At 43.7% G+C, this 15,372-nt stretch overlaps 1 protein-coding gene and 1 non-coding gene across 2 annotated transcripts in view; one reads left to right on the forward strand and one right to left on the reverse strand.

Moving 5' to 3' along the window:
* Atrnl1 (attractin like 1) overlaps window positions 1–13,099 on the forward strand; it is a 539,822-nt gene extending 526,723 nt beyond the window's left edge. Inside the window, exon 29 of the mRNA XM_034499803.2 lies at window positions 10,847–13,099. Within this exon, the coding sequence (XP_034355694.1) occupies window positions 10,847–10,968 (122 nt within the window). The 3' untranslated portion in view covers window positions 10,969–13,099. The remainder of the gene's footprint in view (window positions 1–10,846) is intronic.
* LOC117699590 (U7 small nuclear RNA) lies at window positions 8,390–8,450 on the reverse strand. The gene has a single exon (XR_004605233.1). It is a non-coding gene; the product is annotated as a U7 small nuclear RNA (small nuclear RNA).
* Window positions 13,100–15,372: the final 2,273 nt, after the last annotated feature.

The raw sequence follows: 15,372 nt of genomic DNA on the forward strand, positions 1-15,372 counted from the left end.
GCACTGCCAGCCTCCTTGTCACATCTTCCTCCTCCTCTGTACTTGCCAGTGACATTGAAAGATCTTTGGGCCCAGTATGATACAAGGGCCAGACCCATCCCACCCTCTGTCCTGTTCCTGCCTGCAGGTGTCAGTCCTCAGCACAACTGTTTGACTAATACAAAGATGGGGGCTGCTTCTCTCCCCACTACCCCACTTGACATCAACCAGTTGTACTTGCTCAGATTTTGACACTAAATAAATAATAACAGGAGGTGGTGTTGCTCTCCATGCAAAGTGTTTCAGGCAGACCCACACAAACAACCTGTACATCCCTCCAGACAAGCCCCTGAGATGTCCCCAGGTCATCACAATCACTGTATCTAGGGCACACAGCCTAGCTGATTCCCTTCAATCATATGCTCTGCACAGTGTCGGGATGCGTAGACATCCAGGCCAGGAAACCAGGAATCAACTCTGGGCCCGCCCAGTTCTCTTCCTCACAATTACCCATCCAGAATCCCGATGCTGGGCATCCTGTCTCCTTCTGGTCCTCACAGTTATCCCTCCAGAATCCTGACCCTGGGCATCCCATCTCATGCTAAGCACTGCTGTTCCCTCTCTGATTTAATTTTTAAAATGTGGCCACTCCCCTACTCTTGTGTGCCCTCCATGATTCTCAGTGACTTAAGGCATCCTGAAGCTCTTTCCAGCTGGCAAATTAAAAACCCATGTGTGACAGTTCGCACACTCAGGAGCCCTTGCACCTTTGCCCCAGCTCAGTGCTCGCTGAGAACAGCCAGCTACCATGCATGGCCTGCGTCATGTCCTCCATACATGTCTATCAACTTGACCTGTACGGTCACTCCTGTTTGCACACATTGGTACGCTGATGTGCTCACAGTCCTGAGGGCAATGCCTGGCTTATCACAAGCTTTTGATCAATGGTGGCAAAGTGTTGCTCTGTGCCTTGTTGTTGCGGCTGTTGTTGCCCTTGACATTAATTAATGCCTTTGACCACACTGATTTCACATCGCTACGAGTGTTTGTTTTGCTCTTTTTTTTTTTGGCTCAAAATCCTGCAGTTGGTGCCTATATTGAAGCTACATATTCCTTTTTTTTTCTGCCCACAAAGTGTACAGAGCTGGAGCCCCATGATCAGGGGCGGGGTGCTCGGGTCCCTGCACCCCACCAGCTGTGTGAACTGAACGAGTTCCTTCCACACTTGCGCTTCTCAAGCCATCTGTCTAAGCCAGAATAAAAATAGCTGCATGACCCACTTCCACAGAATGGTCTTGAGGAGCCTCTCAGGGACTGGGTGAGAAAGCGTGTTTATCTAAGAAACCTCGAGTTAATCATTAACCCCATGTGAAATAAGTAACATGAATCTAAGCAATGTGTTCTCCGTGGGATGCCGATGATGTGCCATTATCAGTGATTGTGGATACTCTTATGCTTCCTACTGCACGGGCACACTCACTATTACACGGGCACACTCCCTAACGCATGGGCATACTCACTAATGAATGCATAGACACCCTCACTAATGCACTAACTAGCACACTGACTAATGCATGGGCACACTCACTAATGCATTAGCACACTCAGTGCATGGGTACACTCACTAATACACTAGTATACTCACTAATGCACAGGCACACTCAGTAATGTACTAGCACACTCAGTAATACATGGACACACTCAGTAATGCACTAGCACACTAAATGCATGGGCACACTCACTAATACACTAGCACACTCAGTGCATGGGCACACTCACTAATGCACTAGCACACTCAGTGCATGGGCACACTCACTAATGCACTAGCACACTCACTAATGCACAGGCACACCCACTAATGCACTAACTCACCCACTAATGCATTAGCACACTCACTAATGCACAGGAACACCCACTAATGCACTGGCACACTCAGTAATGCACTAGCACACCCCCAATGCACTAGCACACTCACTAATGTGTGGGCAGTACACACATGTCACACAAGCCCTCACAAGCACTGTCACTGTCCTTAAGAGAACTGAATTCAGTAACAGCTCACTGCTCACACTGTCTTGGTCGGTGCTGTCTGTGAGTCTTCATCTGTCTTTCTGTGTTGTCCCCCTTATCTGGCATCCCAACTCAGAATCATACTTGGTTTTGAATGCATGAATGAATGAATACTACCAAAAGACAGCATCACAATTATACAATTCCAGTGCTGTCTCTGTTCCTATTTGGCTTGAGACTTTTCATATGAAGGTGGTGATGATGGTGATGATGGTGATGATGGTGATGGTGATGATGATGATGATGATGATTACTGACATTTCTTTTATTTTGGAGACTATCATTTTCTCCTTATCTTGTCTCAGTTTAAACCCCCATATACCCCTTTTTTCTCCCTTTCAAATTATTCATGTACTCCTTTACTTAACTGATGTTGCATGCACACACACACACACACAAACACACACACACATGGAGATCCATGACTTCACTCACCCAGGTAATTGGCCAGGTTTCCAGTGCCTGGAGTGATTTCTCTCTTGTTGACCAGATCTTAGTTCCAACTAGAAAGCTATAGGTTGCTATCAAGATATTCTTACCACCACTTCACCCTTCGGGCATTGCTGTGTTCAGAAACACTGTATGTGTGTGGAACTCTTGGTTACTTTCTCCTGTGGACGCTTGCTCGTAGCCTTCGGGGACCATGAAAGCTAGTCCTCAGGGAGGAGGCATTAATTCAGAAAACTGACGTTTTTGAAGTCGTGGGTACTAGGCACTTAGGACAATCCTCTGTATACATTCTCCCACATAACTTGGTGAAAAGACAACATGATCTTGATGAGCAATGATGTAAGTTCCTTGGGTTGCTCCATCTCTGACATCGTGCTGTCTCATTTGTCATTTAGGGACAAGAGCAGTTCTTGTGGGGAGCAGCCACTCAAGAAATACTTCCCAAGGAGTGACTTGCTCTCCACAAAACATTTTGATGTTTAGGAGTTGGGAGTTTTTGAGGCATTTTTAGTTTGATAATCAACTCTGTAAAATACTTTACAGCTTTCAAAACATCCTTGCACACATAGTATCATTTGGTTGAGAGAAATACTAAAATACAATTTCTCTACACAATGAAAAGTCAAACATGGCTGTTGATACAATATTGCTATTTTTCCATTTCTCATCTAGTGATAAACACTTTGAAATTCAGGATGACTAGTCTTAAAATGAGGGATTATTATATATTAGGACTGTTATTGGGGCCTTAGTCTAATTTGTTTTGAGACAGAGTCTTATTATGTAGGTTAGACTGACCTAAACCTCACAGTCTTCCTGCCTCAGCTCACAAAGGGCTGCACAGAAGGGAGTCTCAATTGAGTTTCAAATTTACTTCTGAGCTTAGAAAGCTGGTGTGGTAAAGCTGGGTTCTATGCATGTCACGACTCTGAAAATAAAAATTATATAAAAGAACCAAGTAAAATTCCCTACAGTATAATTAGATTTAGAATGGATGAGATATGGAGGAAGCCTATCTGCTAAGCATCATGGGAACTCACTTCAAACCATGATCTAAGAGAGCACATTCCAGCCAATGAGGGATCAGATCATAGGAAGTCCAGGGTATGCCCAGCAGTGTTACAGAATACTGGATAAGGTGTCCGTGGGATTTGCAGTATTACATTTCCTATAATTAAACACAGTGTCTATAAATAAAATTACAGAATATTACCATGGGTTAAAGGCCAAATGAAATTTTATAAACAGAATACAAAGATCACTTAAACACTTGCATTTGTGGTGGTCAGTCATTTTTAGTAGGTGAAAGCAAACATTTCTTTAAGCTCTCAGACAAGTATCACTGATCCATTTGTCATTCCAGTGTCTGGAGCACTTGAAGTATTTCAGTTTTTATTCAACAATGTAACCTTTGGAGTTTTGCCTAATAATGACTTCACTTGTGCTAGCCTTCCAAAAGATAAATTAAAATGGAAATGCATATTTTCTAATTATGCATCCAGCCATGGCCAAACATTGGCAAGCCGGGCATGCTGAATGTTCAATGGAGTCTGCACAATGGCGAGAGTGTATGTGACATCAAAGTTTCCCAAAGTCACTTTCTTAATCATGTGAAGGATCGCCCAGGCTCTGAGCACAAGTATGTAGCTATATAGAATCAGAAGGAAAACATTTAAACATCCCAGCATGGTATTTCCATTTAAATCTGATTACAGTGAAATAAAACTGTAGCCATTAAAGGTTTAGAAGAACTACAAATACAAGCAGTAAAAGAAGACAGATAGTAAATGAGGTAGTAAAGCATTTCAGCGGGACACACGGTTTATAGCGCTCATTCCGTCTTCCTGAAGCAGACTGCGCAATTCACTACAGACCCTGCACCGTTCTCTGAACTCCACTTAAACCTGCAATTAACCTTTCACGCCTAATGAAGCTGTTTTCCTGGAAAATTAAAATATATGGTGGCGGTGCTCGCTCTTACACAGACCTGGGAGGAAAGCACTTCAAAATGAACGACTCTTTCAAGGCTTCTGTACAAATGCGGCGTCTATGTGTGAGGCTGGAACGCTCCTTCCAAGGCAGTTGCACTTGTGGTGCAGTATTTTATTACTGTACTTATTAATTGTTTTGCATGATTGTAAAGAAACACACATCAGTAGCTCTGTGATTAGGTTGTTACTGCCAGAGAGCCTCCTGTTACCCCTCAGTTCCACTGGGGAAAACCGGGGTTCTACAAACAATAACTAAACTCCTGATGTGCCCCTCGTGCTTGGAGAAGATGCATTTGCCAGTTGAGGGTTGAGTATCAGCTGTTTATCCTCCATTCCTTTCTGGGCGTGTTTGCACGAGCTTACAGAGAGGTTGAAGTTTTCAAATTTTAGGAAGCAAGTATAGTTCTGGTTACAGCTAGGTAACCTTAGCACATTTTACTACCCACTTAGAAAACAGCTATGGTAACTTTTGGCAACCAACACCATGACTGCCAAACCAAGCCCATTTACTGAGGGAAATTCTGATAAAGGCTTCATAGCTTATCCCTGCCTGGGTGACCCAGAGCAACTCACTGGAAACACGTGGGAGGTGGGGAAACAGAAGAAAGGCATTCTTACACAGGTGGTTTCAACTTGGAATTTAAATTATCTGTCACAGTGTTTAAGAATTGGAATTACAAAGAGCTAAGGCTTACAGTAAATATTTAAACCCTAGCGTTTTGATTGAATCTATGGGTATATGTCGATGTACATTCTGCTAGCCCGCAGTGTTGGCGTGTCACCATGACGTGGTAAATGAAATTCCTTTAGACCGCCAGTCTAAAATAATGAATCGTTCCTACAGTTAATTGTATTGCCTTGATAACAAGGAACTATCGGAGGCCTAGAGAACACAAGAAGTGGATTTCATCGGATGATTTGTATGACATTTTGAAAAATGATCCTATGGGTAGGGGTTGGGGGAGGGGGACCTGATTTTAATGGAACTCCAGTGGCAATCAGCCTGCGCCACTACACGGGATCTGATGACACACTTCTTCCCCTGGTCGTTTCAGGAAAGGCTCTGACAGGAGAAGCTCCGGGCTCTCCAGACTGGGCGACAGTGAGCACAACAGGGTACCTCTGTTTCTGGGTTACTTTGTTGGCGTCGGCCTTGTTTGTTCACCTCCAACTCTTCACGGCCATTATGGTTCTGAAACCACAGTCTGCAGCATGAACGCTATTTATTTCAAGAACTTGCTGTTGGGAGGGAGTTAGCCACCTTCAGTCAAAGCCTTGCCATCAGGCTGTGGAGGGGGAGAGTTTTAGAGGACAAGCCAACTCTATTGTGTGGATTGCAGAGTGGTGGGTTATGGGAGCTGTAAATAAGGTAACTAGAAGTATATGGTAACTAGAAGTGTGGGGTCCTGTGCAGCTAGGGTGAACATTTCCTTTTTCCAGCTGTCCTGAAGACAAGGCTTAGGTAGGCTGCCCTGCTATTCGTTAAGCCCCAGGGTCTGGAAGGATAAATAGTCTTGCTGACTTCGTGAGCAGTAGTCTGACCATGTTACTTACTGGCTTCCAGCAGCTGATGGCAGCCTGGACTGTTTTAATTTAGGATCTGGGTATTGTCTACATGTTCAGCCTGTGCCCTAGCATGCATTTGGGGACAAGAAAGAGATAACAGTCCTCCCTTAAAAGCTACTAGATTGGCTTTTCTTTTTGTCATCTGATAAAAGCAGATTCCTTTAAATAACAAAGGATGCCCGAGGCCTAAAGCCTCCCTAGAGGCTCCCTGTGTTCCTACAAAATTTGGGAAGATGGGCCTGTTTCCATCTCCCCACATTTGCAGGCAGCTAGGATGAAGACTTGGCATCTTCTGGGTTGTTCTGGTGATATAAAGTTTACCATACATCAGACAGGAAGAACTACAAAATTAGAAATAAAATCCTTTCATTTGACATTCAAGATACACAAACATAAACAATTATTATTATCTTTGTACTGTTCATAATTATGAGATTATGAGCTCCTGATGGGCCACAAGCCATGAAATCTGGCAAGGGATCCAAGCTTAACTCTGAATGAAAATGTCATCTAACCTATGCAAAGGATAAAAGTGACCCTGAGTGTCCTCTATAACTACACAGGGTAGACACTTAAATACCACAATCCAAGGACTCCCAAGGTTCCTAAACACATAGAACCTAAACACAGTCCATTGTTCACACGCATAGGAAAACACACACACACACACACAAAGCTGTCAAGTCTAAAGTAAGCACGATTTTCAATTTTATTTGTACATTAACTAAAATGTGGTATATGGTTTTTCAGTTCATCGTGTTCCCAGGATTCAGAATCCTAGATAAACAGGGGATGCTTTGAGAGACCGTGCTTTAATTGGGCCTGGACATCATATACGCACACATACAAAGACATGTGAATTAGCAGAGAATTTTCTATCCTGGCATCTGAAGCTTTTTAGCCCTGGCACCACATCTACTGTAAGGAACATTTGGAGCTATATGTAAGAGCTCTGGCATGACCTCATATTTGGATATAGTAATAGTGTAAGTGGTCTCTGCCCACAGTAAAGGAGTCATATATTATTACTTATATTTGGCTGTCTCTGGATGAGTTGGTGCCAGGGGTGATGTAGCAGGAAGTTGTAAATTATGAGAGAAGCATGCCAGGAGACCTGAGGAAACTTGAGGTCTGCTCCATCTGAACTTTCAGTGAGCATAGCCAAAGGCTGTTCTTTTTAAAAATTAAATCAAAGCCCTTTACACACACAAGTTAAAGAAATAAAGTATAGACCATGAGCAAACCCTACAACACAATTCATGCCACTTCAAGAGTTCATGTGTGCTTGTCAGTGGACAAGAACATGCTCATTTTAAGTGTAGTAAGAGCCAGTATTATCTCTACAAGGTTCAGGGTGATACTAAGACTCTAAAAGGTGGCTGCTGTGAGCTGTAATTTCTTCTCCATCAGCCATAGCTGCTCCTCCATCAGCACCTATACTGCCACCAGAAGTCATTGAGTTTATTTCCCTTCCAAACAGAACATGTCTCGTCAGGAGCTCACTATATACCTTCTCTGACTCTACTTCATTGTGCAGAGAAGTTCATTCCTGTCTCTCCAGTGTTCAACATCTTAAGGTGGGGACTCAGGTCCTCCCAGCCACACAGCTTTCAGATTTGCATACTCAGGTGGGTCAATTGTAAGAAATATCTGACCGCCGTTGAGAATAGACCACTCCAGACCACGAGGTTCTAAGGGGGAGAAGGTTTATTCAGGAGATGGGGCAAGGTGGGGAGAGGACGGTGGAAAGAGAAGAGAGAAGAGGAGTAGAGGCCAGCCATGACCACGTGGAGAGAGAGGAAGGGGGTAGGGGACAGAGAGAGAGAGGGTGTAAGAGCAGGAGTAAGAGAGTAGGAGAGCAAGAGAGTGAGGAGGGGGCAAGCAGCCCCTTTTATAGTAGATCGGCCTACCTGGCGGTTGCCAGGTAACTGTAGGGAGGAGCATACCTGGCTGTTGCCAGGTAACTAGGGAGGTGGAGTTTAGATGGAATACTAACATCAATGACTACCAGAATCTACTTTGAGGGGATGCAATGTGCCAAGGACCAGCCTCAGGTTGGAGAGGGGTTCTGAGAGAAGAGGTGTCTGGGAGCAGTGAAACAAATGACTTAAAATCAAATCATGGGTCCATGCTCACAGCCTGTGCTCTGCTCAAGATGGCTCCCTAGACAGCTCTCTGTCTTAGTTTACTGCTTGAGACAGCTCTCAGTAGAGACAGCTCCCTGCTAGAGGCAGCTCTCTCATGCTGAAAAAAAATTCTGAAAGCTCTCTGGTTAGCACATGAGTTTTCTGACCAAGTCATAAATCCTCTTAGAAAGATTCTAAAAGTAATTATTGGGTTTTCCAATCAAAATCAGAAAGCCAGAGAAAAATTCTGAAAGAGTTGTGTTCACTCTCCATGGTTTTTCTAATCCAGAAATCTCCAGACAGCTCAGCTCTTGGAAAAAAAAAAAAAAAACTAAAAAGGAACTGTCCTTGTTCCCTGATAGCTCATCTCTTGCAGAACAAACGTCTTTTATTTACTTATCAATTCAGTCATTTATCCCAGGCTCCCTCTTGACCATCCCATTTCTTGACCTTAGCCCCTTGATTTTTAGAAGACAGCAAGTACACACCCCCACCCCTCCCGTCCCCACCTCCCACCCCTACCCCATATAAAATGAATTCAGAGATCTGCCTTCCTTCGTAATACAATAAACTTAGCTGGGTGCGATCCTGTCCTGAGATTACCATTCTGACCATACCTGGACCTAAATTTGTCCCAGGCTGACCTTGAACTCAGGAATCTGCCTGCCTTTGTATCTTTCTGACAAGCTATCTCATAGTGCAGTTGACTCTGTTTTTCTAGTTATGTGAAGGCCCTCATATTGCATCTTTATATTTGCATAGAGAGAAATTATATATTTTTGAACTCATATTTTCAGAGTTATCTCCCACAGCCTTAAGGGCTATCTTGAAGGTCTCAGTGTTTACCATTTTGTTGAGGCATTAGCCACATTCTTGCCTCCCAGACTTGTGCTGTCTCTGTTTATCATGGAGTGATTAACCTTGGCAGACAGGACATTCCTCAAAGGAGGAACATAAAATAAAATATACAAATAAGTCTTATGCCTACATCAACCATCTTAGAAGCCTACCTCCTGCTAGCTCTGCTCCAGGGGTAGGAGCCATGTCATTCTGTCCCTTAAATGACCAAGGAGAACTCAGCGTCCACCTCTGATGAAAGCCTTCTAAGGTTAGATGACCTTCATAGGACCTCCTTTGTCCCAAGGTCCTTTATTGACATTGTTTTTTTCTGTTCAGATAGCCCTGAGATCTGTTCCTACCAGATTGTATTTGGAGCTTATGTAGAATAAATTGACCCAGGAGAGAAAGATGGTTCAATATTATCTTGTGTGGGATAATACCCAAAATAAAGCTCTTCCTTGGGAAGCAACACGTGAAGATGCCCATGATGATGTAAGGACTGAGTCAGCTTCCTCCAAAGTCAATTCTGTAAGACCCTGGGGTCCTTCTGTCAGGTCTAAAACAAGGCTAAGCAGTCCAGCTCTGAGGCAAAGGATGGAAATTTTAGAATTTCTCTTGCTTTACTCAAGAATTATAGGACTCTACAGAAACAAAGCACAGTCCTTGCCAGGGAGGGAGAAAGATAGCTTAGTCCTGCACAGGAAATCTTGGGACAGGAAAGTAATCTGTGTAACAATGTGACAGCTATGTGCTATGCAAGGGTGGAAAGCCACAGACCTCAAGTGATAACCTTGTATTAATGTTCAGTTTTTCCAGAAACATAGCTGTGATCTAAGCTTCCTGTAAAAGGTGCATCTAATGAGTTTTGTTTATAGAAGTGTAAGAGCCCCAAAGGGAGGACCTCCCTCAAGCCTCAGGAATTCGCAGCCACCCAATAACTCACAAGACTCCGTTCTTGATGCAAACAGCAAGAGGTATATTTCGGGATCAGTCGACTGAGGCCAAGACTCGTAACCCACGCAGGGGCAGAGGAGTATTGACCCCGAGGCAGGGAAGTACAGGGTATATAAAGGAAAAAACACAAGGGGGGGGAGTGAGGGGGAAACCAAGGAAAGATAAAAACAGTGGAAAGTCCCCAACCCATAATTTAGTCAGGGTCATGTGGAAAACATCTTGTACATTTATCTTTTGCAAGAATGTAACCTTGCCCAACCATTTATCTTGTGGTCAGCCAGTTCCTGGGACCACCCAGATGACTTGCATCTTTCTTTGTGGTCAGGAATGTGTTTCCCTGCTTTGAGCCTTCCCCACCCGCAGGTGGATTCTCTTCCCTGAGGTCTGAGGAATGTTAATCAGCCTCTCTTGAATGTCAATCCAGCAAGTGTCCTCTGACTCAGGAATAATGTACTCCTCTCAGAATGTAGAATGTATCCCAGGGCAGTGAAGGCCTAAAATCTTACATTCAGTTCCGATTTCTTGGTGGAACTAGTATTTTTCATAAGTTTTCTATACCTTTCAGAAGCAAAACCGAAATAGCAACCTTGGAGCTTCCCATTCCATCTGGAACACACCTGTGTTCAAACACAGACATAAGGCAAGAGGTAGTGTACACAACCAGCTGTCATGTTTCCCAGGCTCTGACTCGGTTGCCCAGTGTTTTATTCGATTTTTTGTTCTTCTTGTGTGCGTGTTGGTTGTTCACTGGTAGATCGTCAGTAAGGACACAAGCACGTCATGCTGGGTGTGTTAGCATCACCCAAAGCCACTTCCATCCATCTTGGGTATGTCTGTGAGTGTCTAAATACCTTTCTTCTTTCTTTCCAGGCCTTGCTCTTGCCAGTGCCCTGATAGACGTCTCACAGCAGAAGCCTTCTGATAATAAAGACAAGACTTCTGGAGTCCGCAATCGGAAGCACCTCTCCACACGTCAAGGAACTTGTGTCTGAGGATGGGAACCAACTCTGTACTGTGTGTGCCGATTTACTTTACAAATGGCTTCTGTTAAAGCTGTTCTGTGGCCTTGGGTCTCACAGAGAATAATGTCCGTGATCCAGGCCAGGTACAGTTCCCTCTAAGTGGGCGATGTCCCAAGAGGCCAGAGACTGCCAGTGAGGTTTGGTTTTTTTTTTTTTTTTTTAAAGTAACAGTATTGAGGGCTCACAAATGAAAAAGTCAGTTTTTATGGCTCTCTTAAACTGAGAGCTAACAGAACTTAGTATGGAAAAAGATGTATATTGTTTCTTAATGCAGATGGAAATATGTAATTCATATAAATCAACTGTTTATATCCCAAGACTTTAAAGAAAGACATTTTATAAATGCTTGAATGATGAGAAATGTACAGTTTTTTTTGCCTCATTAGCAAACTTAGGTCGTTGGCATCAGAGTAGGAAAAGAACAAGTCCTGGCAGCTGTGATGGCCGTTTGTCTCCTTATAAACATGAAAGCAAGGCTGTAGGTCTCCACGTGACCACATGGTCGCCAGAGTCAATTTGAGAATGTAACAGTTTTCAGCTAATGGGAACATAGAGCAGAGAGTCAGGAAGTTTGTCAGAATTCTGAGCATGGGGGACATTCCCAAAATGATGGGCATGGAAGAGGCTGTGTGGCAATCAGTGTCCCCTCCTGTCGCAAGCAGCCTCCAGTTCGATAACCTGAAGAGGCAAACCTGCCGTGAGGAAGCAGAGCTTCTAGTCCACTCCTCGATGCTTGGTGCCCTGGATCACCATGCCAGCCCGAGTTGTTCCTATACGTCTTCACAACAATGTGTGATTTTTTCCCACCTGTCTTCTGTTTGCCAGTTCTTACAAGTGTTACAAAATGTATTTTAAAAGGTAACACTTTCCAAGTCCCCTGCTACCAACTTCTTCCTGTAGAATGCCAGCAGACAAGAGCCGGGTCTGGCAAACCTCAGCAAGATCCCCACCTCCAACACAGTCTTGAGGTGCTGTAAGGAGTCTACATTCTAAAGACAAATTCATTGCTGGTCACATCTGAAACATCCCTAATGACACAAAGCCTTGGATAAGAGCAGAGAGGAAAAACAAAAGCAGCAGCTCTCACATGGACCGGTGAGAGCTAACATCAACCGCGCTTCACTGAAGCTCACTCAGTCTGGAGCGGCTAACTCAAGGTGACTACTGGAGATACAAGAACAATGAACAAGATTCCTGAAGCTGCTGCATTCTCTGTAGTTCTGTTTAACATGAAAGTCATTCCATCTAATCAGTGTTAAGTACAGTATACATACTTCTCATGTTCTTTGGAATTCAGGAAGGTAACAACACCTTACAGTTAATGCCTAGTTACTGCATGCCATGGTTGTACAGTCGCAGAATAGGACCCTATTGCAATATTGAATATTTATTTCAAATGCCATGTATACATAGCTTAATTTGATGAAGATAGAATGTAATATGTAAGAGAAATGACCACAGACTATGTAGTTGCATCTTATAAAGCATAGTTCGGTTGCATCTAACCATGACTGTCTTATTTTGATAACTAGCCTTTTGGATATAGCTTCTATTCCTTATGTTGGCATGATACCTCTACTCTATTTTCCATGCACTCAAAATCAGATGAATTTGTAGAATAGTTTTAGTAATTTTCTCTACAACCTGTGGGGTTTGGGTTGGGGAGGGGGCAGTGGTTGTTGGTACTTCCCAGGACATTTTCTCTCGGAAAACTAATTGAGCTGAATTTGTGAATGTCTTCTAAAAACAGTAATTTGATCAGCTTCTTTTGGACACTTTACATGTTGATTTTCCCCATGAAATTGGCACCACTGGTCCCTGTAAAGAAATAGTTATTTGAAAATAAGGTAGTTGCACAGTTTGTTTAATTGCCAACAATAAAGGTAGACCAGACCAGTGGAGGGGCTGTCCAGGCTCATTCACTGTAAATCCCCCAGGTTCTCAAAACTTTAAAATTTTTGAATTTTAAATAATTATGGAATTAATGCAATGTCACACTCTACTGTTAACTCTGTGGCCAATTATGCAATATATTCTCAGCTTATAAAGCTTTTTACTGGAAATAAAGTTCTTCACCCCCGGGTGAAGTGAACCAAAAAGATCTTACTCTCTGTGTCTTCCTCCCACTGCAAATCCTACATGCAGATTTTTCTCAGAGAAATTAGAAGTTCAAGTGACTGGTTCTCTTGAAAACCTTTTTATTAGAATTCTGAACACTTCAACATAGAATGATGGGAAGGTATCTCACTCCGCCAAGTATGAGCATTTTCAGTTACTGGAATGGAGTTTTAAAATTAACTTGGGAACATTGTTTGGACAACAAGAAAAGTCCTGGTGAAAACAGTGTGCTTGTGTTCATGAGTTGGTGTGGTAATGTTGGACTGTAAAATCCAAAACCAGGGGAGGCACTCCCCCAGAAACTCACACGGACAGGATTCGCTGTAACAACATGAGGTTTAATGATTCCGGTGCACCAGGGCTCCCTTGCATGCAGGCAAGAGAACCCCCGAACAAAAATTGGGATCAGTTCTTATACAGAGTACACGAGGGCAACAGCAAAGGGCCACAAAGGCTGACCTTCTCAGGTCTGGTCTATACATGACTCAGATTCGCACATTATTTTCTTCCTGACCACTGCCCATCCTGGAATGTATCTCCTCGCTCTGGGCCTTCCCCACTCACAGGTGGGTTCTCTTCCCTGTGGTCTGAGGAATGTTAATCAGCCTCTCCCTTCCTCTTCTGAATGTTAATCCAGCAAGTGCCCTCTGACTCAGGAATAATGTGCTCCTTGTGGAATGTGTCCTGGGGTAGTGAATTCTGAGACCTAAAAATCTCACATTTAGTTCTTATAGTAAATTTTAAAGAGAGTTAAGATGCTCAGAATTGCTTTGAAGGAGTAAAAAGCTAAGTTAGTGATAAGCATAGAAAAGTGATCTATACTGTAGTGTATTGTTAGTGTGTGTGCGTGTGTGAGTGTGAGCGTGAGAGTGTGTGCACATGTGTGAGAGTAGAGTGTGTGTATGTGCACATGTGTGTGCATGCCTGTGACATGCACATGTGTGTGCATGAGTGTGAGATTGTATGTGAGAGTATTGTGTATGTGTACATGTGTGTGTACGTGCACATATGTGTGTGTGCCCACCTGCATGTGTGCACGCATGCACATGTATGTGTAGAGCCAGAAGTTGACTTCAGGTATCTTCCTCAATCTTCATTTACTTGGTTTGATCCAATTTGATTTGTGAGATGGAATCTCTCACTGAGCCTGGAGGCTGCTGGTTTAGCTAGATTAGCTGGTGAGCCCCAGGGATCTTCCTGTCTGTCTCCCCAGTGGACTCTGGAGGATTGAACATGGGTCCTCAAGCTTGCATGGCAGCAAACACTTGACCCAATGAGCCACCTCCCAGTTCTGTCTGTCCTGTTGTATTCAATAGGAAACATTAATTAGAAGAACATCTGTACAATCAATCCTTGCTGTACTTTCTAACATCTTGTCTTCATTGGGCATTAATGAGTCAGAGGTGCCTATGTAGCGGCCATTGCCCCTGCCACGGGATAACTTAGAGAGTATCTGCCATGGGGTGTGTGCTGCTGGGCAAGTTTTGAGGGCCCAGCCCTAAAGTAAAGGGAGGAAGACTTCCCACTGCAGAGCTGTTGGCATCCTCAGAGATGGCTGGTCTAATCATGGGGCAGCCCAGCCAGCTCCTTCCTCCAACTCGACATATTTACGGATTCATCTATTAATTTTATGCATTTTTTTTCAAGTCAAGTATATTTGATCAAAAGGACATCCTGTGCTTCTGGAATTTGGAGATTTCTAACTCAGCCTGACACTTGGAGCAACAGAACTCTGGTTCTAACCCTGTGGCTTAGTGGACTCAGAGGACTCCTCGATGACATCTAAACAGAGTCAGAGTGACAGTGCTCACCCACAGATGGGGCAGGAGGGACAGAAGCCCCTGTGTCATTCTGAGAGCTTTTTCTCAGTGCCTATAGAGCTACTGAAAAGGGTTTTACATTAAAAAGCTTCAGTAAGTGAGAACACAGCAGAGCCCACCTGGGTACTGTTTCTTGCAAAACCCACTTGCTGCTTCCCAAGAGTTAGCTCAGGACCTGATTGATCATAGTCTGTCTCTCCAGTGAGGGCAGATCCCGGTCTTCAGATTCAAGGACAGGGTGGCCTGCCTACTCAGTGAGATGCCCAGAAACTCTTAGCCGTGCAGAGGGACAGCCTGCCCTGGGCTGTGCTGCCTGCATCTGCAGTTCCACAGAGTTCTTTAAATAATTCATCTCTCTAATTCCAAATGCTCTGCATAATTTTTCAAGGAATTCAGGTCGTCTGGGTGCTCAGCAGTGGTTTCTAGTGGTACACAG

The sequence above is a fragment of the Arvicanthis niloticus genome, chromosome 1 (assembly GCF_011762505.2).
Source record: "Arvicanthis niloticus isolate mArvNil1 chromosome 1, mArvNil1.pat.X, whole genome shotgun sequence".
NCBI lineage: Eukaryota > Metazoa > Chordata > Mammalia > Rodentia > Muridae > Arvicanthis > Arvicanthis niloticus.